This window comes from Caenorhabditis elegans, chromosome I, assembly GCF_000002985.6.
Source record: "Caenorhabditis elegans chromosome I".
NCBI classification, from domain to species: domain Eukaryota; kingdom Metazoa; phylum Nematoda; class Chromadorea; order Rhabditida; family Rhabditidae; genus Caenorhabditis; species Caenorhabditis elegans.
Window position 1 is genome coordinate 8669800 of NC_003279.8, and position 23145 is coordinate 8692944.

Sequence of the window (23145 nt, forward strand, 5' to 3'; positions counted from 1 at the left end):
GATTTTTTACATTTTATTACCGATTTTGCAACAGAAAACAATTTCCAAGAGGATAATTCTACATTGCAGAAGTATTTATTCCAAAAGTAGGCACCGGGAGGTTTCAGAAAAATTACAATCTGCGAAGCTTTTTAATTGAATAACCCGTTGTAATTTGAATTATTGTTAAAATATAAATCTAATTGGATCCCATCAAATGAGCAGAAATCGACGGTTTAAGCAATTCGAATAAGACAACAAGAATGACGACAGCAGCTATGTACATCGTTAGAACAAGTGTCAATTCAAGTCTGAAAAATAATTTGTTTTTATAGATAACCGTATCTAAATTGTCTCAAAAAATCAATGCATGTTTTAACTGACTTTGTAAGAGTTACACCGACGACTTCTTCTCTATATTGGAGCTTTGAGCATTCGTTGTCTGAAATTATCGAATTTTTGAAAATTGATTTTGCAGTTATACATTTTTGTGATCTATCACTCAATGCACCATGAGCAAATATTTTCATATGGCCGCAGTATGAAATGTTCCTTTATGAAGTACAGTAATCCAGGCCCTTTCTCATTTGTTTCAATTTAGTTTTCCAACAGAACACTGTTTTTGTGAGAAAAATGGGGGAAAGTGGAAGAAGATTGTTGTGGGTTACTGTACTTCTTAAAGGAGCACACCATTTGTTGGTTTAGAAATATCTTGTTCATGGCGAGATGTTTTGGTTTTTGGTTTCATATATTCATACATCGGGTTTTTAACGTAATTTCCCAAATTTTTGAAACACGGATTTAAGTAAGTGGCGCGTGGACATATCCGAATGAGTTTCGGCTCTGAAAAGGTTTTTTGTAGAACTTTTTGATTTTAGTCTACTCATTTATCTTCTTTTCATAAAATACTGAAACTCTTAACAAAAGTTGATAAAAACAATAAATGAATTTGCTTAGAAAATCCCGAATGAAACGAAAACGAGGGCATAGAAAATGAAAAAGTTCTACTGTAAACTTTTAATTCTTAGCGAGTGACCCATCCGAATAATTAAGTGCGCCTTTAAAAAAAGTTTTAAAAAGCTGACAAGTTACGATCACATTATTACATACTTAATAAAGAAGGTCCTAAATTGACATTGCTATTGTGATAAATAGTTCGTGTTATCGATGAATGCATCATTTTTTGTTGTGAATAAAAGTAGAATTCAAATGTACATATGGTTACGGTAGTTATTTGACACGTTTTAAGAGGAATGAGATCTGAAAAAATGATTTGAGAAGAGTGAGAGAAGAAATCGAAATTAAAATAATATTATAAGATTTTAATTAGTTCAGATATCGTGCAGGAGTGGGCGAATCTCGCAGTTTTGCCGAATTTGGCAAAAACGATTCGGAAAAGTATTTTCACCAAGTAATGTCTTTGAAAACTCTTACAACAAATTGGAAGTCATGATTTGGCAAAAAATTTCCAACTTTCCTAACTTGCCGAAAATAAAAAGTTAAATACTGAATTTCGCCTAACGTTTCTAAGTTTCTTTATTGAAAAATTAGTTCTGGGAAGAAAATTTTAAAAGACCAAGATAAAGCATATATTTACAGGTAATAAATTTTGAGAAGCCATTTTCAATTCCTACTAGCTTTGTGGAAAAACCACAAACAAATATTCAAACAAAAAATAGAGCAAAAGTGGAAAAAGCAAAAAGTGCTCCGGATTTGAGTGAGGTGAAAGCTATAAATTTAACGCTGACGAGCCTCGTGACGTAGACAAATTCGACAATTTTGAAAGAATTGAGGTTGACAACAAAATTCCAAAAAATAAATATTTATTTGAAATAAGTTCAGGTTAAACTGCATTTGGAATTTTGAGTTTAAGTATAATTTTTATTTATTTTCAAATCAATTTTCAAAACAAGCCGGTTTTGTTCTTTGAAAAATTTAGTTTTGGATTCAAATTTTTTTCTTATTGATGACAACAAAATTTGAGTTTTGAAGACGTTATGTGTAACTTCACCTATTCATAATAATATACCTAATTACTTTTAATAAACAGAAAAAATGAGGATAGAGAATGTGAAAAATATGAGAGAAAGGAAGCCAAGGTGAGGCAAAAATTGTGGTTGCAGGCACGTCTCTTGGAGACGAAAGCATTTTTCACTTCAAATTTCAAGGTATTTTTCAAAGAAAATAACAACAATTTTCAAGGATAGCACAAAATGGAATAAGTTTGTCGAAACGAGACTTGAACAGAATAAGAAACTTGAAAACTTTAAATTGTGACTCCGAAAAAAGCTCTAAGAGAAGTAATTTTATGAGACATTTAACAATTATATAGATTCGAAATTTAGAATTATTTGTAACTGTTTTGAATGGACTTGTACAATCAGCACTTAATTTTTCAACTTAAACATTTTTGAAATAAATTTTCTCAAACTGAACTTCAGAAAGTTGCTTTGAAAACACATTAAACTTCATTAAAACTTAATGAAACTGAAATCTAATGTCAACTGTTAAAATTCGTTCATTTTCAGAATGTTTAAGTTCTAATTGTGGAACGTTTCAGAAAACATTATTCTTGTCAAAAATTGCACAAACGTATCCCAGTGAAATTTTAAAAGATCAATATTTCTGGAACATATTGCACCACTTTCTTATATATTTCTTGCTCTCAAAAAGACGAGAAAAAAGAGTATTAGAGAAAAGTGAAAAGTGAAAAGGAAGAAAAAGAAGAAAATTCAATGATGAGGTGATGCTGATATGATAAATAACATGTCTATACCACATGTTTTCTTTTTGCCAAGTCGTTTTAGGAGGGATCGAATGAAAGAATTTTAGAGGATTTGTGATATAGAACATGATTCATTGTTAAGTCGAATCTGTTAAGCCCGAGTTTTGGATTGTGAATGAAAATATGATTTTTTGAAGAAAAAAATCTTGTTGACTTTTCACGTTTTAAAGAGATAATTGCTATTTACGATTTTCAATATACATAAAAATTGGTTTCTTTTATTGTATTATAGTCTAACTAAATAGAGATTCGTAGCACTACCCCCACAAAATTTAACTAAAATTTTGGGAAACCCTCAGTATCTGGTGGTTGTCAAGGCTGGTGAAAATGTTTAAAATTAATTTTATGGAGCTTAAATGTCCAGTTCCTATGGTAAAACGTAGTTTTTTTTTTGTTTCACAATTTATATTTTAAAAGTTCTTACTCAGTTTTTACCTACCATATTTTTGAAAATCGGTCATCAAATAAAAATATTTCAATTAAGTTTAATTATCTCTAAATAGATATTGTAGAAACTCAAGCCAGCAACGATTCTAGCAATTACTGAAAAAGTCCAACTGTTTTTGAAAACTGACAATTTACCAAAACTTTGACTGAAATTTCAAAAAATTCAAAATTTATTGAAGTGTTTTATTATATTATTCGCTCATGTTAGACTATCTAAAATAAACCCAAAACATTTGGAAGACTCTTTAAGCTTTTGAACAAAAAAAATAATTTTTAAAAAACTCAAAAGTCCTCTAAGTTTAAAACAATTTGAAAAGTTATGTTTGAACTTGTCCGGGTACAGTATTTTTATTTGAAAATTCTACATTGATTATGTTACAAGATGAGAAGATTCAATAAATAATAGATTTTCACATTAAAATCCAAAAAACCTCAGTAGTTTTGCGAGAAAAAATTGGCTTAACCAAATAAGTAAATCTATTGAAGCGTAACGAAAAGCTTGGTGCTCACCTGTCACAACACGCCTCGAATTGAACATTTTTCAGTTTCAAAGCACTCCGTCTGCTCAATGATAACTTGATTATCAGTGACCCGTTACAAATGAATCTGAAAAATTTTTGCTGAGATTTTGAGAATGAGATTTCAGTTCTGGGAAAAAGAAGAAAAATATAGCATATGTGAGAAACGAAGCTCGAAACTGCATCCATGGGTAACAATTTGAAAGTAAATTTAAAAAAATAATTAAATTGGTTGTTACCTTTGATATATATTTCTTTTATTTCTCACTTTTTAGAAGCTTTTTTCGGGGAAAGAGGCCGTATAGGGGTGACTGGGCAGTTGCGCCCAAATTCTTAAATTTGGCAATTTGGCAATGTGTTTTCACAAATTTTATCAAAGTTGTTGTTTTGAATTATGAAATTTGAAAAGGTAATAAAATAAAATGTTAACGAAACTATCTTTATAAATAACAAAATTTCTGAATAAAGAAAAAAAAAGAAAAAGAAAAAAATCGTCTTATCTTTCTAGAAATTTCTTCTAATTATAGAAAATAGAATTGAAGCCAAAATGATAATAAAAAAAGATGAAATAAAGAAAATAAAGAATTAGAGAATGTTGAAAAAAAGAGAAAAAATTGAAAACAGATGATGAAATAAAGAAGAGTGGAACATGTTGAATGGGTGGTGGTTTCTCTGTGAAATATTATTCGTTCGCCGAAACTGAGCCATCTGGGTTCATAATTTTATGGAACGCTTCTGTCGTTTTGGATCAAGTTTAACTGAGACTAGAGGTGCATACGGGTCGACCCTCATTTGTGGGTCGAACCCAAAAAGGGTCGCGGGTCGATCCGCGACCCGCCGAGTGGGTTCCGGGTCGACCCTTTTCGACCCATCGGCACCTCTAACTGAGACAATATTGGGAAATTTCCGGTTATTTCCATAGTTCACACATTTCATTCCAAAACCTTAGCTCTTCCAAATGATGCAAAAATTTTTTTTGAAATATTGTTAAATCTTGTACGGTAACTAGATATTCCATCCGGATGAACCGTGGCGGGAGCACCTCTTCGATTGCATTCAAATTCTTCAATTCAAAAAGCTAAACATTCAAAATCAAATACTTTGTTAAAATTGGTTTACAACAAGATTATGGGGTTTGGAAAATAACAGAGAATTATGAGTAAGTCTCTTTCTAGTCTAGTTTCTTGAAAATTTTAAGAAAAAAGAAACAATTGTAAAACGAGTTGAGGTTTACTGTAGGGTTACTGTAGCTATTGAGAATACGTGGTGACCTCATTTCAAAAATAAGGTTATCACATATTTCAGAGGTCGAACGAGAAAAAGAAGTCATATGTAGATTTGTTAAACAAAAACCTTCAATTTTTCGTATTAATATTGCACCCGTATTTCTCTAGTTTCAACACTATATGAGGGCTGGGTAATATTTGTATCAAATCATTTCCAACAAAAAGAAATAATAAAAATTTGTTTTCAAAGTTGAGATTCAAAATTATCAGAATAAATATTCTCGTCAGCTTATATTTTAGTAGGTACAGTAATACGAAATCGTGACACTTTTGCAGTTTACCACTGCTTCGCAGGATTTAATTGAGAATGAAGGAATTAGAAAAACATTTGCAGAACTCACGTCCTTGAGTATTAAATACAATGATAAGAACAACAACAACAGCAAAAAAAATGGCTATAAAAGCGACAAGCGACGACATATTTAGTTTTGACTGGCAGGCGAAGAGAGAAATGGAAAACGACACGAAAAGGCACCAAGCTTCTCTCTCACACCTCTTTTTTCAGTTTTCATTCTTTGAATTCTCTCTTTTTTGGAACATCTGTGACTGCTGTGGGTGTAGATTTATAAATTAAAATTTAAAAACATCAATTCGAACTCGGAATTTTTTAAACTAATTAGGCTTATAAATATATCAGGATAATTGTTCTGAAATGCAAAACATTTTCCTGTTCAATCAGTAGAAAAATGTTTCAGATTTCTTCTCGAGAGCACTTTTCCCAAAAAACAAAAAGCTAAAAAAACTTAATAGTTATAAATTTATGAAATGAAGAGGTTTAACAAGACTTGAGGATTAGCATTAGTAGCCTTATTGAAACATATTTGCTAACTTCAAATCTCTAAATTTGTGATTTCCTGAGTGACTACGCACTTGAAGCCGATAGCCAATGACGTCATGAGTGATTCAAGGATACTCTGTTTGAGTTGTTCGACGAAAGATTAGAGTTTTTTATTGTTTATTGTTTTTTCCTTAATCAGTTAAGGATGGAAACACTCGAAACGTTTTTATATTTCAAAAAAATGTTCAGTTAATATTTGGTAAACGACAAAATTTTAAACTTTTCACCAGGATAACATATGAAATTTGAAGAAACAAAATTTAGATTTATATCGATTTTCAAAATTATGATTGTAAGAAATTGAGTACATACCACAATAATAATAATCTGATAAAACATTCGTAATTTTTTCCTCTAGTTTTGTAATTGATTATTTTTGATATCTTCTGTAAAATAAACGGAGATAGATTACGGTAACACAAAATTCTGAGAATGCGCAGTAATAATGTTAAAGTGGAGTAATGAGATTGAAAGACTAATAGAGGAGATACGGTAGCTATTTATATTTTCAAGTTTCCAGATATTCAATTAATTAACTCTTTCAAGAAATGTCTTATAATCATCTGAATATGACGTTTCAATCATAGTTCTAAGTTTACCGGGAAATAATTTTTTGAGAAAATTTCATAAATTCTTTTCTAAACGAAAACCCAGAGATCAAAGTAGGTCAACTATAAGCTTCTTGTGCCTTCTACTACATTTGTGGTAGGAGTATCAGTTACAAGACAAATCGGCTTTTCGCGGAGACTGACTACTTAACAGAGAATGAGATGATGATGGGCGGTGGGAAAATAAATGGATAGGAGGAGGAAAATCGAACAAATATTGTTTTTTCGAAAGAAAAGAGTGTGTGCCAACGACAATGAGAGGGTAAACGAAGGGCAAAGAACTGAAGATTCACTCGAAAGTTGAATTGAAATCTGGCTTTTGCATCTGCTCCATAACTTATTTTCTCAAACTTTTTGTTAAAATCATTTTTATAAATTTGAATGTCGAGTTCAGTAATTCTGTTTACAAAATTCGAAGGACCGTTTCGTCCTCCATCATACTTCATTCAGAAAATGTGGGGACCTAAAATATAAATATGTAAATGCAATAAATTAGTACAAGGATACAAATCAAAGTTAGAATTCACATAGAACAGACAAATCGGGAAAGTTTTGGCGTGGGTGATTCGGGAAAGAGCAAAACAAAACGGGTTCGGAAGGCAATCGACAAATGAGCAAAAAGTTTGAGGGAGGTGGGGGGACTAATCTTAAACACAACAATTTAGTAATTCTAAACTACTAGTTTTACTTCGTAATGTAACCCGTAAAAGTAACACCAAGTGATATAAGTGAAGGAGAAAGACAATACCTTGGGATGTGAGTTCGAGAAAAATTAGAAATTTAAATTTTACAGAAACCATTAAGTCTGAAAATGCTAATGACGACTTCTATGGCTGACAGCCTGCGGATTTTCAAGCAGTGTGGAGCACAACTGAGGTTGCCCAAATGTGCTCTCCATTGTACGGTTGTTAGGCGTCTTTGGGATGTTCATCAATGGAGGACGAATTGGAGATGGAGCAGCGGATGAACGGCCAGATTCATTTGCAGCGTTTTGACCAGATGATCCAGATGAAGAAGGTGATGATCGGTAGACAAGGCTGAAAATTGTTTCTTGTTAAAAACTAAAAGAAGAGTGGAAGGTCGTGATAATTCACAAATAAACTTTCCAACGTACCTTTTTCTCAGCCTTCTTTGTTTCTTCGTATAGTTCACAAAAAATATGATTACAACCACCGTAACAGCTCCAACAAACGCTAATGCAATCGCAGTGATGATTCGAATATTACGATGTCGTTCATTCTGCTCTTGCTCCAAAACCATTTCACTTGTCAACTCGTTGATATCATATGGTACAAACGTTGAAAGTTCGGGTCTCACAAAGACTGGCAATTTCTCAAGAATCTCTTCAATTGAAATATTCTTTGCGGTGGCTCCAGCGAACATTGATGTCAGGGAAGTTGTGTGTTGTTTGAAATGTTCCAAAAGGTCTTCAGGTAATAGACGCATATCTGGTACTTCTCCACGTGTCACAGCAGCTATCACTTCCATCGGTATCTTGCTCAGATTGTATCCTGGAGGGAGCATTTTTAATAGATCAAACATAGCTGGATTGAACATATTATTTGCAGTCGTATTGCCTTGACTTTCCACTGGACGTGCTGGTATACCGTCCATTCCAGGCATCTGATGCGTGTAGTACTCCATAATAATCTTCGTTTGATTCTCATTGAGCCCAGGAAGTGGCTCACCAGACATTACTTGAGTTACCAAGCCCGACGGCAGCTTATCAAGCGGTGGCAGAACTTTTTCTTGACCTTCAACAGGATTTCCAGCGAGATTTGCTGCAGCGGCAGTATGCATCTTATTCATCGTCTGTTTCACAATTTTATCCAGAGTAGCTTTATCGATTCCGGGAATCTGACCACCGTTCAACACGTATTGAATCATGGTTGGATCCATTTTGCTCAAATCGATATCACCGAATCCTGGAACATTGACAACCATGTTTGGAATAGAACGGATCAGCTGTTCGATGTCACTGGCAACCGGCTGCCCGCCCGTGGCAAATCTGACAAGAGGACCAGTGAATCCTTCGATGGCATCATTGAGATTCTTATTGGGAACAGAAGAAGCACCAGTACCAACAGGAATATTTCCACCGAAGCCAGGGATTGAACGAAGAGCTGGGATCGTCTGAAAATGGAACTTGATGATCGAAATAATAATTATCGAAAATCAACTAAATAAAACCTACATTTGTAAGAGTATTCACAAGAGGAATTGCTGCACCTCCAGCTCCATTCAAAGTTCCAAGTGGACCCAACGATGGTAAGAATGATGAGAGAAGTGAATGTTGATTACTTCCCTGTGGAACTCCAAGCAATCGAGATCCCTCACTAAGTGTTTCATTTGCCTTTTTCATCATCAGATCCTTCAATCGAACTCCAGCGTACTTCTCTGGACCATGGCACATGATTTCCTGTTGAAATGGAAGGAATGTCCGAACTTTGTTTGCGATCAGATACGTCAAAAACTCATTGAATGACTCATCACAAATCAATTGATTTCCATCCAATAAAATGTTCGAGATTTTCTTCTTGAAAACACTCGTTTTGAATCCGGAAATCTTGTTGTTCGACAGATCCAACCAGAAAAGCTTGGAGAGCTTATCAAAAGTTCCTTCCTCGATATCGTGTATCTTGTTGTGTCCAAGATCGAGCGTAGTCAAATGAGCGAGTTGGGCGAACGAAGATGCATCCAGAGCTGTCAGAGTGTTGTTACGAATGCTCAACTGTTGCAAGTTCTTCATGCCGTCGAACATTCCACGCTCAATCTTTGCCAACGAATTGTTTCCGACGAGGAGCACAACCAGCTTATCCAGTGATTCAAACGAGTTCCGTGAAATCTGGACAATGTTGTTGTTCTGAAAGAATGTTGTTCTTGTATTTTATTTTTGTTGATTTCATGAGAAATACAAGAATTTACCTGAACACTGATCAGCTGCAAATTGGGATTGTTGGAGAACGCCAACGTTTCGATCTTGGTGATCAGATTCCCGTCAACACGAACTTGCTTTAGATTCGGGAGATCTTTAAGCGACGGGAGCTGAAAATTGATGAATTTATTGGAAAAATCAACGAAAAACTTACTGCATAAAGAGCATTGTTGCTGACATCCAGAACTTCTAGGTTTTTGAAACCTTGCAGACGATTTCCATCGAGTGTCGATATGATATTATCTTGAAGATATAGATACTGCAGCTGAGGGACATTCATGAACGCCATCGGATGAATCCGGCGCAACGTGTTATTCTGTACACGAAGTTCTCTCAAAAACGGCAAATTCATCAACTCAAAATTGTTGATCTCGCTGATGTTGTTGCTTCCTAGATCCAAATACATCAGATTTGCGGCGTTTCGAAGAATTTGAGCCGGAATAGCATCGAGGCAGTTTCCGCTGACATCCAGAAGAACAAGCGAGGCTTTGACAGCATCCAGTGATTTTCTGAAAATATTTTTTGGTTATCAGAAAACTGAACCTTTATTCTTACGGTGGAAAATCACAAATCGCGTTGTTCTCCAGTCGAAGTTGGGTCAAAGCGGAGAGTCCGTTGAATGCCTTGTCAGGAATCGATGAGATCTGAAAATCAACATTATTTCAGTTCAGATCGCTTAATTCTTCCCAAAGTAACCTAAAACTTGCAATTTTTCAAACTTTCTCCCATCAAAACATGCAATCATTTTTTCATTCAATAGGTAACTCTCAATTAGAAGCGACAAAGTGAAAGGGGCGCCTCCGTGTTTTGTATTGTTCAACCATTCCCCGACAAACCTGATTACTGTTCAAATTCATCGACATGAGCGTCGATAAATTTCCAAACACGGGAACAGTCTTCAACTCATTTCCATTGATTGTGATGTGCTCGATGGTGGCTTCCACATGTCTCCACGCCTATAAAATTACAATGTTTTACAAGCTAATTTCTTAGTTTTACTATCCCCTATTTCCTCGATATGTTCGTCACTTCGGAAGGGCGAATAACCCGAATCTAATGAACGCCGCCCGTGTACCGCACTCTCACCCGGCCCGAAGCTATCCCCTGTATCTCTCCCTCTCTTCGACTTTCTACGCGATGACCCACTTTTCACTTTCACATTGTCATCTACGTTGTCGCTAAAGCCTCTGGTATATGACTGTATAGCTGACGGCGTATATCGTTCTCATAGAGATTTTGAAGCCATGGAGGCGTAGGGTGATGGAAAAATTGGAATTATCCTAATGATAAACAAATTCTAGTAACTTCAAGACAATGAAGATACAAAAATCATGTCTGAGTCTACATTGTCATATCAATATTACCAAGTATGCCTGTCAAGCAGAGATTAAGTCCTGCGCCTATTCAACACTTCCTACAACTTCAGCCATCGCCGCGGCGCCCCTAACAATGCCAGGTCAAGAGCTATCCGTGCCCGCAATCTCACTCAAAACGATTTCAACACATCATTCTAAGTGATGCAAATCGTTTTTCTCGTTGTCGTTTCGATCAAATAGTCCTAAAGGAACGGAACGTGAATCCGCGAAAAACCAGCCAACGCTGAGTGACTCGAAAAATCAAGTATTTTGCGCAATACTTCGGGCATTCTATCGCAGTTTTTTGAAAAAAACGAGAACACGGGGAGGCTATTTCTAGTTTCGTACCGTCGGTGAGAATGATTGAAGCGTGGAGTTCAAGATGGCGATTGTCCGCAGTCCATTGAACGGGAGGCTCTCGATTTTTACATCTGTCCCATTTAAAATGTGCAATTCGTCGATTTGACTGGTCCCGACAGTCTGCGCGATCGTTTTAACGTCCTCGCCATTGCAACTCAAAATGATCATGCTTTTCGAGATCTGGAAACATGTTCGAATCAACATTTAAATATTCGACCTGAAACTAACCTTGCAGTCGCATTTTTCTGGGATCCGCGGGCAGGTTATTTCTGCCGATGAGAGGAAGGCGATGAGATGCGCGACGGCTATCAGGGTCAGCCACCTCATACCGCTCCTTCTGATGGTCGACGAAAGAATCCTGGGTATAGTGAGAGAGCACTTCCGAGCCAATCGCGTAGATCGTGTGCTCTGACTCCTGCAAACTGAGAAAATAATAAAGAGGGAAATAGAGGGGCATAGAAATAGGTACGGATTTGAAAATGATTGAAAGTTTTGAGCTTTTTTTAATGGGGTTATTCAAGTAATGTCGGAAAATTAAAAAGTGTAGAACAATTACGTCACAACTGTATTCAAGTATACAAAAACATGTATTTAAATACATTTGTGACGTCACAAATGTATTTAAATACATTTTGCTACATTACTTGAATAACCCCATAAAATAATTATCGACTCTAATTACTTGAAAAAGTCAACAGAAGAAGAAAAGTTTAAATCAAAACAAAAAATATTAGAATGAGATAAATGACGAATAAAATTTTAGGACAGAATTGTTTTCTGATTTCTAAAAAACTAAAATTCAGAACTTAGCGGGCCTTTTTGAACATTCGCTGCGAAACCTGTCGATACAATGTTACGCGCCTTTTCGAAACGATGTTACTGTAGAAAATTTATTGGCCTGGAATTTATTTTCAATGCGAAATTCTTCTTGTAAAGAGTGTTTCTATGACAAAATACAATTTTAACTAATTGAAAAAATTATTTAAAAAACATTATCTATAAAAAATTGGTGTTTTTTCAAAATGTTACTTACGAAATTTTAAAAGCAAATAAAGAACTCAATTAATTGTTTTTGGATTACATCACATTTACAAACATACATATAAACATATAAAGCCAAAATAAATATAGTAATCTGGGGAAGTAAAATTCACGAATCATTTGAACAAATCGGAAAATTACATCACACATCTCGTAAATTCCTTGAGAAATCATGTCAACAAGGACGGTGCACATCTCTTTTACATAATAATTATAACAAAAATCACTGCAGGAACAATATAAATAAAGGTCACGAGAGGATCGGAATCGGGAGAAGAAAAGGAATAGTTTTAAAAAAAGGAGAAACCAAGATAAGAGTGCAATCAGGCCAATTACCCCTGACTCTCCGTTTTCAATTCGAAAAAAATAATTTTCCGAGAGGTGTACTGCTTCAATGAATTCATTCTCTCTGCTTCTCTACTATCCATTCTACCGCACGCAGTCAAATCTCCCCCTTTCGCCTGGTCAAAATATGGGCGGAGTCGGGTCAGCAGGTCGGAAATCTGACTTCGGGATGGTGTCCAGTAACAGTTGAGGATGAGAAGATAAAGAAGTGAAATTATCGAGGACAAGGGCGTCGTCTCCAGCTGTCACATTATTGTGTCTTCTCATTACAATTTCCTCTTGTTTTTTAAAATTCAATTCAGGAAGAATCAACCTTCTTGGAATTTCAAGGATCATTGCTTAATTTGAATGTTTCTTTAGTTTTCTAAAAACGGAAAAGACACCAATCGAAATTTCTGAAATATAACTTTTTCAAAGCTTCTAAACTATTTTAAACTTAATTTATCTTAATTAAATACTCACTTCGTCCTTTGACAGTCCTTTGAGTTTCTGTACTGATACATCTTATGAAAAGAAACAATGTTAGGAACTAAGATAATACAAAATAACACTGGACTAGAGGGTGCGTGGTAATCGAAAATTTTCAGTAATGGACAATTTTAACCATTGCCGGAATTTTTCGGCAGTTTTGAAATTCATTTATTTTCGAAAACATTCGTCATTTTAGTAACCGTCCGTTGGGTTTTTATCAGGGCTGGGTCCAAAGAAACAAAAAATTGAAATTGGTTACAACCCATTTTCTATCTATTATTTTGAGCAAAAAAAGCCACGAGCGTTGCTCCTTCTTTAAGAAATGGCCTAGACCTTCTAGGAATTGAGATTTAAAAACAAAAAAAAAACGGATTTTCGAATATTTGTTTGAATATTTGAATATTTGACTTACCATTTCGAACATGTACGTTTTTTTTAATTCAATAAATTTATTAGAAAACAAAATAAAAACCAAATAAGAATGCACTAACAATAAAAATGGAATTATATTTGGAAGTAGTCGAATCATTGATTGAGTCAAAATTGCAACCGTCTTTGTCACACGAACACACTTGAACTATTTCATTTGCTTGAACTTGTGGATAGATTTGTGATAGTTGAAGTTTAACACAAATTGGTGAACGATGAAGAAATTCAACTTCAATTGGGCGATCTTTCATTGAAGAAAATATGTGATCAGCACAACCACGGATGTATAGAAATGGACGTTGCAAGGATTGTAAACCTTAAAATCAAGTTTTTAACTTGAAATGTCATTTTTTAAGAGTTATTAGGCTTCAAAAGCTTGATGTCATTTTCAAGTTTGACATGGCAGGGAAAAAATGCATTTTTCAATTAAACTTTTTTTTTTGAAAAATGGCAGTAGTTTGAAAGCTTCATTAAAAACCATTCTTGATTTTACCTAGGGTCCTATTTCAAACAACTTCTACAGAAATCGAAAATCGGACTTTCAAAATTTTTATCAAAAACACTACAGACAGCTATGTTTGAATATTTTATTTCAGAAAATGGAGTATCGTTAATGGATGGGAAGTAAAAACGTAAAAATTTAGCTCAGAAGTGTAAGATTTCCACATGAAAATGTTTGCGGAAAATTACTAATGTCTACTTAGTATTGAAAATATTTAGTGGGACAGGTTTTTTAAACAGAATAACATTCTAGGAGACTATAATATTGCGCGGCAAAGAAAATTCAAAGGAGTTTTCAAAAAAAAAATCAGCTAACCTCCAAAATACTGTGGTTCGAAAATAGTGACACATGTTGAATGGCATGCTTCAACTGGTGCATAACCACGAACCATCTCTTCCAAATCACATAATCTATCGAATTTGGGGACTCTGAAAAATAATCTTAATTTGAATTTAATATGCTTGAAAATATATGTAAAACACTTTTCAGATCAGAAGTAAATCTTTTTAAAAATCAACTTGTGAAAAAAAACAAAAAACCAATTTAATAAAAATTATGTTTTTATTAGTTTTTTGAAAAGGTTTATGTACAGTAATGAAATATGTCAACAAAATATCTTCATGTTAAAAATTACCAATTATTGTGATAACTTATCATATATTTTGAAATAAAAATGTTAATACCTGACTTTTCTCGATAACGAAGTGTCTTTATCGAAAAGTACTCTGTATTCGAATGAAGCGCAGGAAAAGCATCTGAAAAATTAAGTTGAAGTGTTTTTTCAAACGTTTCGATTCCCTATTTTCTGACGGAAACTCTTACTCATAGCTGTACTAAGCATGAAAATAATGCTTCATTCTATGGAATTTTATAAACATTTCTTGTTTATAAATCAACAAATATTACACCCTCACCACCCAAAGTTCTCCTTCAATAGCTTCTAAGAGAGTAATAGAGAAATATAGGGAAATAAATGGGAAAGGAAAAGTTTGAGAATTTTGGTATTAAATTTCAAATTAGATGATGAAGAAATGTGTTGAAAACTATACAATTTTTGGGCAGCGAAATCTCTATTTACTTGAAAATTGTTAAAATAAAATTTATCAATAACATGATCTTTTTGTAGTATTCAAGTTCCCATTAGATAAACCAAATCGTAAAACCCTCTTTCCTTTTTCTTCTTAAAGTAGGCTGGCTCACTACCTCTTTCTCCACAAACCAGATTCTTTCCCCTTTTTTTTGAAATTTCAATGGATCTTTTGTGAAATGTTTTTAGTAGCAAGAGCGGGATGCCTTATGTAGTACTAAATTTGATTAGGTGCCATCTCATTGTGTATGTACCTGAGGGACTTGTTGTATGGCTCCTTTTTTGGGGAGTCTTCTGCTCAGATTGAATAGAAAAAATGAAGAAAAAACAAAAATGGAAGTTTTAAAAGGGAAACAGTTGATGGTTTCACAACAAAGTTCTATGTTTTTGTGGGACAAACAAAAGTTTGAAAACAGGCGTTTTTATAAACTTTAGTTAAAAGTGGAGTATTATCAGTGGAGCTTTTGTCTACATATGTACATTTATAACAGTTACCCATCAGAGGTGTAATTCAAGCACTAGAAAATTTGAATTCCATGAAAAATTTGACCGTTATGGGGTGGTTTCCAGAAGCTTAACTTGTACTTCGGGGGATAATTGCCAAAAAGGTATTATTTAAGTTTTCAAGCTTTTGATTTACAACCTACACCAAACATCATAATAGAAGACACTCTCAGAAGTTTGAAGTCAAAGTTTTGTAACTTGCAAATTTGTTTGGTCACTTTAAGAATTTGTTTCAATATTTCTCCTGCCAAAATATCATTACACATATTGATATTTTCTTATCAAAAACATTCCCCCAATATCAGAAATTGAGTAAATATTCCAACACGATTTATATTCATTGAATGAATACAAAAGCGTCGTCAAAAGCTGATGACAAATAGTAGACGATTTGGAGAGTATTTGAGAAAACGACAGAAGGATACATTTTTGAATAGTGCCAATCAGGGAGGAAGAGGGAAATCTCTTGTGTCTCTATTTCTATTCTTTTCTTTTAAACAACAACAATAATGGATAATTTGAAGATTTGAATTATGAAATGTCCAAAATTGAAAGCTCCTATTAGAAATGCACACCGGCTAATTTGATTTTACAATCAAATTGAAAACTAACTGAATGTTGAAAATATCACAATTTGTGAGCTTGGCAAAGATAATGTGAAACAAATGTGGAGTAAGAAAAAAATGTTTAAATGGATTTTTAAAAGCTTTTCGATATTTATTTATGTGAAGACAAACAGGGACAGTAACCTAATTTTTTCCAAATTTTTCAGATCGGCTAAAAAAGTGTCCTAAAATTTTCATCTAGAGTTTAAATTATTTGTAAATGATGTGTATTTGATTTTCGCAGCAGTTTGAGCCTGCAGAAAATATTGAAATTTCCCAAAAAATCCAAAAGTTTCAAAAAATTTGATAATTTACAAGCACATTGATTGTAATTTTGAAAATATAAGAATTTGCAGAGCGTTCAATTATGATAATTATGGTAATTTTGGAGCATTTAAACAATATTGTTGAAAATTGGAAATTCTGAAGAAATATTTATTTAGGTCCACAGTCATACAAATTAGTCATACAAGTTGTCTCCTGAAAAGGTGGAGTAACGCCAGTAGTGTGTCAAAAAATAAATATCTCAATAAAACACTCTACAATGAGTTTAGTTTTAAGTTTCGGCAACTTGCCAAATTTTCAAAAAATTTGGACGTTTTTGATAATTTCAAGGTTTTTGTTTGTTCGAATCAAATATAAATAAACAAAATATAAGAATCTTAAAACGCTTATTTTCGGTCGGGCTTCTAAATATGATAAAAACCAACTAATTTGAATTTTTTGACTGTGAATGAAAAGTTTCAAAAATCTTTTGGAAATGCATTTATTACACTGATTAGCCATTTGAGCACCATAAAAGTAATTAGCAAGCTGTTTTCTAGTTGGATCTCTCCACATAGTGATCATGGCAAGTCTCAAAGTTAACTATTTAACATGTTCTTTACATAAAGAAACTGAACGTGTTAGTTTTTAGAACCTAAGTGTTGCACGTTTTTGCGAATGCTAGATACCGTACTTTTTTATTAGTTGTTTAACTACAAACTTATCAAGCTGGATTGAGTGTCATGAGCGTGAGTTTCAACAAGTAAAAGGGATGAAGGAAACTATTTAGACCTAGGGTAAACTAGGTCGGAAATTGTTACGGCAATATGTGTTTTTCTAAGATTACAAGATAAAAGACAAACATACTTTAACAATTCCACAGAACGAATAAAATAGACAAGAATCAGTAATATTGAAGGCAGCTGCCTCATCTTACATCCATCAGTGGTGTTGAGATGGAGACCACGAGAATTTCGGAAAAAAGGCGAAAATGTGGTGGGCGGAGTCAGAGTCAAAGCAACGAAAGAGGAATGAATGAAATGAAGAAATGGAAATAGTGATGATTGTAGACACGCCCCCATGAAATGAGGAAACATCTGTTTTCAGTCATAGTAGGAAAATTAACATATGGAAATGATCAAATTAAACATTTTCGCAAATATTTGATAAATGGGAATGAAATTAAAAATTCCGTGATACAATTTCGTAAAATCTTGAACAATTGTGGTTTGTCACTTAAAATTTAATTCTCAGATAGCCATTCCAATTGCCGAACACTATCTATTAATAGGGAACCATATTTCTCGTTTAAAAATGTTTATGTGTCAATTGAGATTTTTTCAGTGAAATCGATTTGAAGAGTACAGATAATATATTTTTTATTTGTCCCCGTAAGTGTATTTAACTCACGGGTTCTGCAGATACATTGTTTTAATTTTACGTTGTGTGCTTTGCTATTTGAAAATTACTGTTAAAGTTGAACATTAAATTTATTAGCACATACTTAAAAAGAAAGGCCATAGAAATTGGTACATCAAATGAAAAAAAAACAGTGGAATCACAAAGGAATAGAATTGATATTAACTAATGAGAAATAGAAATAAAAAGAGCAAACTATTTGTGACTGGAAAGCAATAAACATATATTTATTGTGGAGTGATCACTTTCTCGACAATTCCAGCTGCAATTGTGTTTCCACCAGCTCGAAAAGTGACTCGTCCAAGAGCTCGGCAACTTGTGAATGTTTCAATTGCGATATCATATTCAGTTTCGATTTCAACAACTGCCGACGCTCCTTTAGCAATAAATCTGGAAATAATTATTTAAACTATTTTCTAAAAAAAATGCGCTTAAAATATTTCTAAATACTCTGTACTACTCTTCTAACCTCGGTCCTTTTTTTAATATTTCTCCATTTGATTTGTTGATTGTATACAGAAGATTGGTGAAAGTACATGGAACACACAAAGAATGTGCATATAACTCGGCTTTGGCACCCTGAAAACAATACGTTTTTAAATTTATATTTGAAATGCAAAAGTATACCTTGATAATAGGCATAGCAATTTCAAAGGCAACCAATCGAACTTCAAACTTTTTCGATGGAATCAGAGTATCTGGACCAGCACGTACAACAACAGAGCCTGTTTGAATGGATTCAGGTTCAAATGTGCCTTGAAGAGTCAATAGAATATAATCTCCAGCAAAGCAGTGCCTTGAACCGTCATTATTTGCGCATTCTAAAAAACTTCGTTCTAATGGAAAATTAGTAATTCGATTTCTACCTACCTTTCACAGTAGCTGCAGTAACACTTGACATTATATATACTTTATCATCTTTTTCCACTTCTCCTGACTCAATTTTACCACTAACGACAAGTTGATTCGATGCAACCTAAATTAAAATATAATACGATATTAAATAACTTCTTCTAACCTTCAAAACATCACTGATTCCAATTCGTAGTGGTCCATCAGAAGGTGGTTGCGGTGCTACGAAACTGTCTGAAAACGTTTAAATTACAAACGATCAGTTTGGTTTTTAAACCAACCAATTAACTCTAATAAACATGGACCATCGTACCAATCTAATTCCATTCGTTTTATTAAATTCTCTCCAGTAAAACCAGAAACTGGAACGAACTTTGGTTTAGAAAAGCCAGCCTGACGAGTTAAAAACACGGAGAGATTATTTTTGATTTCATCGAATCGATCTTGGGACCAATCTACCGTATCCAGTTTATTCACAGCCACAATAAGTTGTGTTACTCCTGAAAATTGTCTCTTGCAGAACCTAAGAATGATATGTTTATATTTTTAAAGATACCTAAACTTCTGAGCAGTAAGGCATGTTCTTTCGTCTGTCCTCCGTTTTCAAATCCTGTTTCAAATTCTCCGGTGGTCGCATTCACAACAAGGATGGCTGCATCAGCTTGTGACGTTCCTGTGATCATATTTGAAATAAAATCTTTATGTCCTGGAGCATCGAGAAGCACGATTCGTCGATGTGAAGTTTCGAAGCTTGTTCTTCCAATGTCCATGGTAACTCCGCGCTCACTAAAACAAAGCTTGGTTGGCTAACAAAAATCAATTTTAATTCCATCTTACCGTTCCTCTTCCGTTTCATCAAGTACCCAGGCATACGCGAAAGAAGCTTTGCCATTTCTAGCCGCTTCATGTTTGAATTTGTCGATTGTACGGCTATCTACCACTTCAAGCTGGAAATATGAGAATTTAGTTAAGTTGAGTGAATCCCACATTTTTTTTAAACGAAAAGGAAAAGTTTTTTTCGCCGAAAACACGAAGAAAGGGAAGAACAAAAAATCTACAACCCTGTTGCCGGTGGGGTTAATTTACTTAAAATGCTTCGAACAAGCCACGAAGTATAAGTTATTAAAAATTAAAAATGTTTTAAGTAACAGTCAAAAAAAGGAAATTCTTTACTGTTGTTGCCATCAGGGCTGTACATTTTTCGGTTTCCGTTTTTTTCCTGCTTTTGAAGAAAATTTATTTTTAGATATTTTCGGAAAAAAAAGAGATCAATAAAGTAACTGACGAATTCTTAAATTTGGCAGTGTTACTATCCAAAAAAAACACTCGAAATTATAACTTGAGTGTTTTTGTCGAGAATACCTTTTTCGTTTCCGGTTTCGGAAAATAATTGTTTTCGGAGTCCGCCCTGATTTTCATTCATCAATAAAACGATTTTAAGGGCTTTAGATTTCAATTACTTTGTAATTATTCGTATTTAATCATTTTCAGGGTTCAAGACTGCAGCAATGCTTGAAACTACTCAACGATAAATAAATGACTGAAAATGTTGAAAAATCTGAAAAGTTTCGAAGTGTGCATTCTTGACACTCACTCATGTTCTACCAAAAATTTTGACGACACTTTCAAAGTTTCAATAACTTACATCATGAAGTAAATGACCCATGAGAGTACTTTTTCCTGCATCGACATGTCCAACGACAATCAAGTTAATTAAATCTTTATCAGCAACTCTTGGTTTTGGTGTTTTTCGGGCAACTGACGGAGCTTTCGCGATGTTCTGCAGTTGATTGCGTCGAAATGATGTTAAATCGACTTCAGAAGATGGGCGGCTCACAGTTGGAGTTGTTGATTCTGCTTGAAGCTGAAAAATTAGTATATATAAGATATAAATAAGATGCGAAATGATGCTTTCAAAGAAAATTCTCGTATTGGATTACGTGATAACTTAAGTTACAGTTGAATTTTTTAAAGTATTCTCGAGCTCACATTTTTAACTTGCGGCGTTCTTTTTGGAGTATTCAAATTGCTAGACGTTTGTGGTGTACTCGGTCGACTATTAAGATTCTTCGGTGGTTTTTGATTTTGATGGAGCAATGGAGCTGTCATATTTCGTACAATAGTAGAAGATAGGGAAGTTGTTGGAGCTGCAGTAGGTGTTGGAGTTGATACAGGTGGATGATACGATGATGATGGAATACCAGGATGTGGAGCAGGAAGAGCTGGTGAATTGCGACCACTATCTGTCAGATATGTATAGTAGTTTGTGGATAATGAATTACGATCATATGTATATTGCTCTGAAAATTTTAATTAATTATTTGAATGAAAAATAAAGTTTTTCTTACTTTCCGGGTTCTCCTCATCTTCATAATCGTCGTAATCGTCGTCATAATCGTCGTCCATTTCTGAAAAGACAAAATTGTTAATCTTCGGTTTCTTTTTTTTGAAGCTTACCATCTTCTAAATTTAAATTTCGAATAGCACGGTGGCGGGACATCTGAAGAACTGTTTTATATTTAATTCGCAAGTTTTCTTTCCCATCGTTCAAATAGATAGAAAGTTTCGGAAGATTTACAACCGATTTAACGAAATCATAATAGAAACATGGAGGGATAATAAATTTTAATTCAATAATAGCATAACAATAATAAGAAAGATCCTACTACAACAAAAAAAATTCTGAACTTCTAAATGAGATTATTTTTCAGTCATAGTTGGTGGTGGATGATAGAAGAGATTTGAATGAATAACAGTTTCAGTAAGTGAAGAGATTAAAGCTGGTTCATACTTTCCAACTGTTTCAAACGATTTTCCTTCGATAACGTCAATTTGGCGCATTTCTTGAGCAAGCTGAAATTTCGTTTGAATTTGAAACGTTTCAGAAATTAGTTTTAAAAAGGGTATTTTCAAAGTGTATATTTTGCTTACTTTATCCAATTCATTATTCAATGCTTTCCTCTTCTCTTGTGTCTCTCTTTTATGCTCTTCAACTTCTTTATCGTACTTTTCGTGCAATTCTTCCAATCGCTTCTCTTTTTCATTTTCAACTCTCAACTTTAATTGTGCTTCGGCCCATGCCTGAAATTTGTTGTTTTTTTAGTGTTTAAAGTTATCAATTTGCAAACTTTACCTTTCTAGTTTTCACATGAGCTGGCTGTTTCGGTACATGATACGAAATTTTCAGAGCGGCAATTGTTTTCTCGAATGCAGTCTCATTACGTTCACGTAAAATACGAAGAGCTTTACGGCGTTCATTGATTACGAGCCAGATTCGATGGGTGAGCCATGTTGGCTTCTGCAATAAATGTTAGAAATATTGCCTTTTTAAAATGTTAAACTACTTTTTTGGTTTCCTGTCCAATGTCATTAACAAGAAGAGACCAATGCCGAATTAAAGCCGTTAGCCAGGCAACTGAAATTAATTTTAGATAATATTTTGTGATTATTTCTCAAACAAACTTTTCATTTCCAAACTATTTTCATCGAGAGAATGCTGCCTTACTGATTTGATAAGACTTTGTTTCCATTCTTGTGACAACTCTTTTCTCGTCGCCATTTCAACACTAAAAATCTTTTTGACAGACTCTGGAGCATTCGAAAGAACATCTAAATCTTCATATTTCGCACGAGTTTTCGATTTTTCAATACGAGGCAATCCGAATTCGGTTTTTTCGAGAATCTGCAAGAATATTGCTTATATCTATAAAACTCTTGATTATCATACCAAATTATCAGCTGCTTTCAAACCCAAATCGCGTTCACTGCCAATTTTTTCGTAGTAAAGCTTCGTAAGTGCATCGATGTAGTTTTGATCTGAAAATCACTTAATAGAGATATATATCTCGGTACTTGAATATACTCACCCAGTGGCAGTTCTCTCGCTTTTTTCTCAAAGTAATCCGGATCTTGCTTGGCTGGGTCGGTGACCTGAAAATGATATATCAAATTGTGGCTAGTTTTGTTTTTTTTTCCACCCACTTTTTGATGAACGTTGTAGAACGCTGTTCTTCCTCGTTCCAGCCGACACGATGTGTGCACAAATCTTCGAAGATTTATCATCTGAAAGTATTATAGAAAATTGAACAAAAATACCGTTCAAAACTGACTTAATATTAATTAATCTAATCATTCATGAAAATTAAAACAAAAAAAATTTCCACGGCGCCTTGGAACTCAATGAGATACGGTTTGTAAAAGTCCGCAAACACCGTGCCGCTCAACTGCGGACAGCCTCGCTGAATTAAAAAAACCAAGGATTTCTTTCTCGATTGCTTAAAGGGTCCCACCACGATTCAAATATACTACTGTCTTGATTAAAACGGGCTGCTTGTATTTTGGGGGATTTTTTTAATGAATGAGCACTCATGGGCAACATTATTCCCTTTCTATTAAGTTTCATTTAAGGAACAAATAAATTTTAATGATCTATTCAATAATTGATTCCCTCGTCTCCCAATTTTATTGCCTTATTAATTTCGAAACACATTCTCTCATTCACACTCGAAATTTTCA

The 23145-nt window shown here is 34.0% G+C and overlaps 5 protein-coding genes and 1 non-coding gene across 9 annotated transcripts; all 6 read right to left on the bottom strand.

The window, feature by feature from the left end:
- Positions 1-3: 3 nt before the first annotated feature.
- Positions 4-3824, bottom strand: K07A12.8 (Ovule protein; the record flags this gene model as incomplete). Of its 3 annotated transcripts, NM_001263921.3 has the most annotated exons (4): positions 49-290; positions 364-421; positions 1090-1239; positions 3722-3749. In NM_001263921.3, 4 exons carry the CDS (start codon positions 3747-3749, stop codon positions 179-181), a joined length of 348 nt encoding a protein of 115 aa, NP_001250850.1. In that variant the 3' UTR covers positions 49-178. The 3 variants fall into 3 exon arrangements, with proteins under 3 accessions (NP_001250851.1, NP_001250849.1, NP_001250850.1); NM_001263922.2 differs by lacking the exon at positions 3722-3749 and having other exon boundaries at positions 4-290; positions 1090-1246; NM_001263920.3 differs by lacking the exon at positions 1090-1239 and having other exon boundaries at positions 5-290; positions 3722-3824.
- Positions 3825-6866: 3042 nt separating this feature from the next.
- Positions 6867-11526, bottom strand: egg-6 (Leucine-rich repeat-containing protein egg-6). The gene is made up of 9 exons (NM_059947.6): positions 11340-11526; positions 11100-11291; positions 10233-10352; positions 9952-10040; positions 9551-9905; positions 9387-9506; positions 8656-9324; positions 7576-8594; positions 6867-7498 (listed from the first exon to the last, which is right to left on the bottom strand). The coding sequence occupies exons 1-9, from the start codon at positions 11436-11438 to the stop codon at positions 7276-7278; spliced, it is 2886 nt and encodes a 961-aa protein (NP_492348.1). The 5' UTR covers positions 11439-11526; the 3' UTR covers positions 6867-7275.
- Positions 10779-10879, bottom strand: K07A12.9. The gene has a single exon (NR_050327.1). It is a non-coding gene; the product is annotated as an Unclassified non-coding RNA K07A12.9 (non-coding RNA).
- A 1871-nt stretch (positions 11527-13397) lies between the features above and the next one.
- hot-5 (Homolog of Odr-2 (Two)) lies at positions 13398-17418 on the bottom strand. Its single transcript, NM_059948.6, has 4 exons — positions 17227-17418; positions 14583-14654; positions 14215-14327; positions 13398-13713 (listed from the first exon to the last, which is right to left on the bottom strand). The coding sequence occupies exons 1-4, from the start codon at positions 17289-17291 to the stop codon at positions 13421-13423; spliced, it is 543 nt and encodes a 180-aa protein (NP_492349.1). The 5' UTR covers positions 17292-17418; the 3' UTR covers positions 13398-13420.
- A 416-nt stretch (positions 17419-17834) lies between these two features.
- Positions 17835-21138, bottom strand: hbs-1 (Tr-type G domain-containing protein; the record flags this gene model as incomplete). Of its 2 annotated transcripts, NM_001026385.6 has the most annotated exons (13): positions 17835-18168; positions 18248-18357; positions 18406-18599; positions 18649-18754; positions 18797-18864; positions 18912-19130; positions 19187-19416; positions 19468-19577; positions 20276-20494; positions 20620-20777; positions 20832-20930; positions 20979-21038; positions 21088-21130. In NM_001026385.6, 13 exons carry the CDS (start codon positions 21128-21130, stop codon positions 18006-18008), a joined length of 1779 nt encoding a protein of 592 aa, NP_001021556.2. In that variant the 3' UTR covers positions 17835-18005. The 2 variants fall into 2 exon arrangements, with proteins under 2 accessions (NP_001021556.2, NP_001021555.2); NM_001026384.6 differs by having other exon boundaries at positions 20620-20930; positions 21088-21138.
- Positions 21139-21239: 101 nt separating this feature from the next.
- On the bottom strand, positions 21240-22762 carry mrps-15 (Small ribosomal subunit protein uS15m). The gene is made up of 9 exons (NM_059950.7): positions 22740-22762; positions 22612-22692; positions 22497-22560; positions 22358-22446; positions 22093-22312; positions 21975-22045; positions 21764-21928; positions 21562-21711; positions 21240-21483 (listed from the first exon to the last, which is right to left on the bottom strand). Exons 2-9 carry the CDS (start codon positions 22690-22692, stop codon positions 21331-21333), a joined length of 993 nt encoding a protein of 330 aa, NP_492351.1. The 5' UTR covers positions 22740-22762; the 3' UTR covers positions 21240-21330.
- Between the last annotated feature and the right edge of the window lie 383 nt (positions 22763-23145).

What these genes read in the sequence shown, in the direction of transcription:
- egg-6 (NM_059947.6), bottom strand. Translation starts at nt 11,438, where the DNA reads ATGAGGTGGCTGACCCTGATAGCCGTCGCGCATCTCATCGCCTTCCTC. An exon ending in TTGTGAATACTCTTACAAAT is followed by an intron (nt 8,595 to 8,655) that starts GTAGGTTTTATT and finishes TTCCATTTTCAG; the next exon opens with ACGATCCCAGCTCTTCGTTC. An exon ending in CAAAGAAGGCTGAGAAAAAG is followed by an intron (nt 7,499 to 7,575) that starts GTACGTTGGAAA and finishes AACAATTTTCAG; the next exon opens with CCTTGTCTACCGATCATCAC.
- hot-5 (NM_059948.6), bottom strand. Translation starts at nt 17,291, where the DNA reads ATGAGGCAGCTGCCTTCAATATTACTGATTCTTGTCTATTTTATTCGT. An exon ending in CGTTCTGTGGAATTGTTAAA is followed by an intron (nt 14,655 to 17,226) that starts GTATGTTTGTCT and finishes TTAATTTTTCAG; the next exon opens with ATGCTTTTCCTGCGCTTCAT. An exon ending in CGAACCACAGTATTTTGGAG is followed by an intron (nt 13,714 to 14,214) that starts GTTAGCTGATTT and finishes CTTGATTTTAAG; the next exon opens with GTTTACAATCCTTGCAACGT.
- mrps-15 (NM_059950.7), bottom strand. Translation starts at nt 22,692, where the DNA reads ATGATAAATCTTCGAAGATTTGTGCACACATCGTGTCGGCTGGAACGA. An exon ending in AGCGAGAGAACTGCCACTGG is followed by an intron (nt 22,447 to 22,496) that starts GTGAGTATATTC and finishes AGTGATTTTCAG; the next exon opens with ATCAAAACTACATCGATGCA. An exon ending in AAATAGTTTGGAAATGAAAA is followed by an intron (nt 22,046 to 22,092) that starts GTTTGTTTGAGA and finishes AATTAATTTCAG; the next exon opens with TTGCCTGGCTAACGGCTTTA.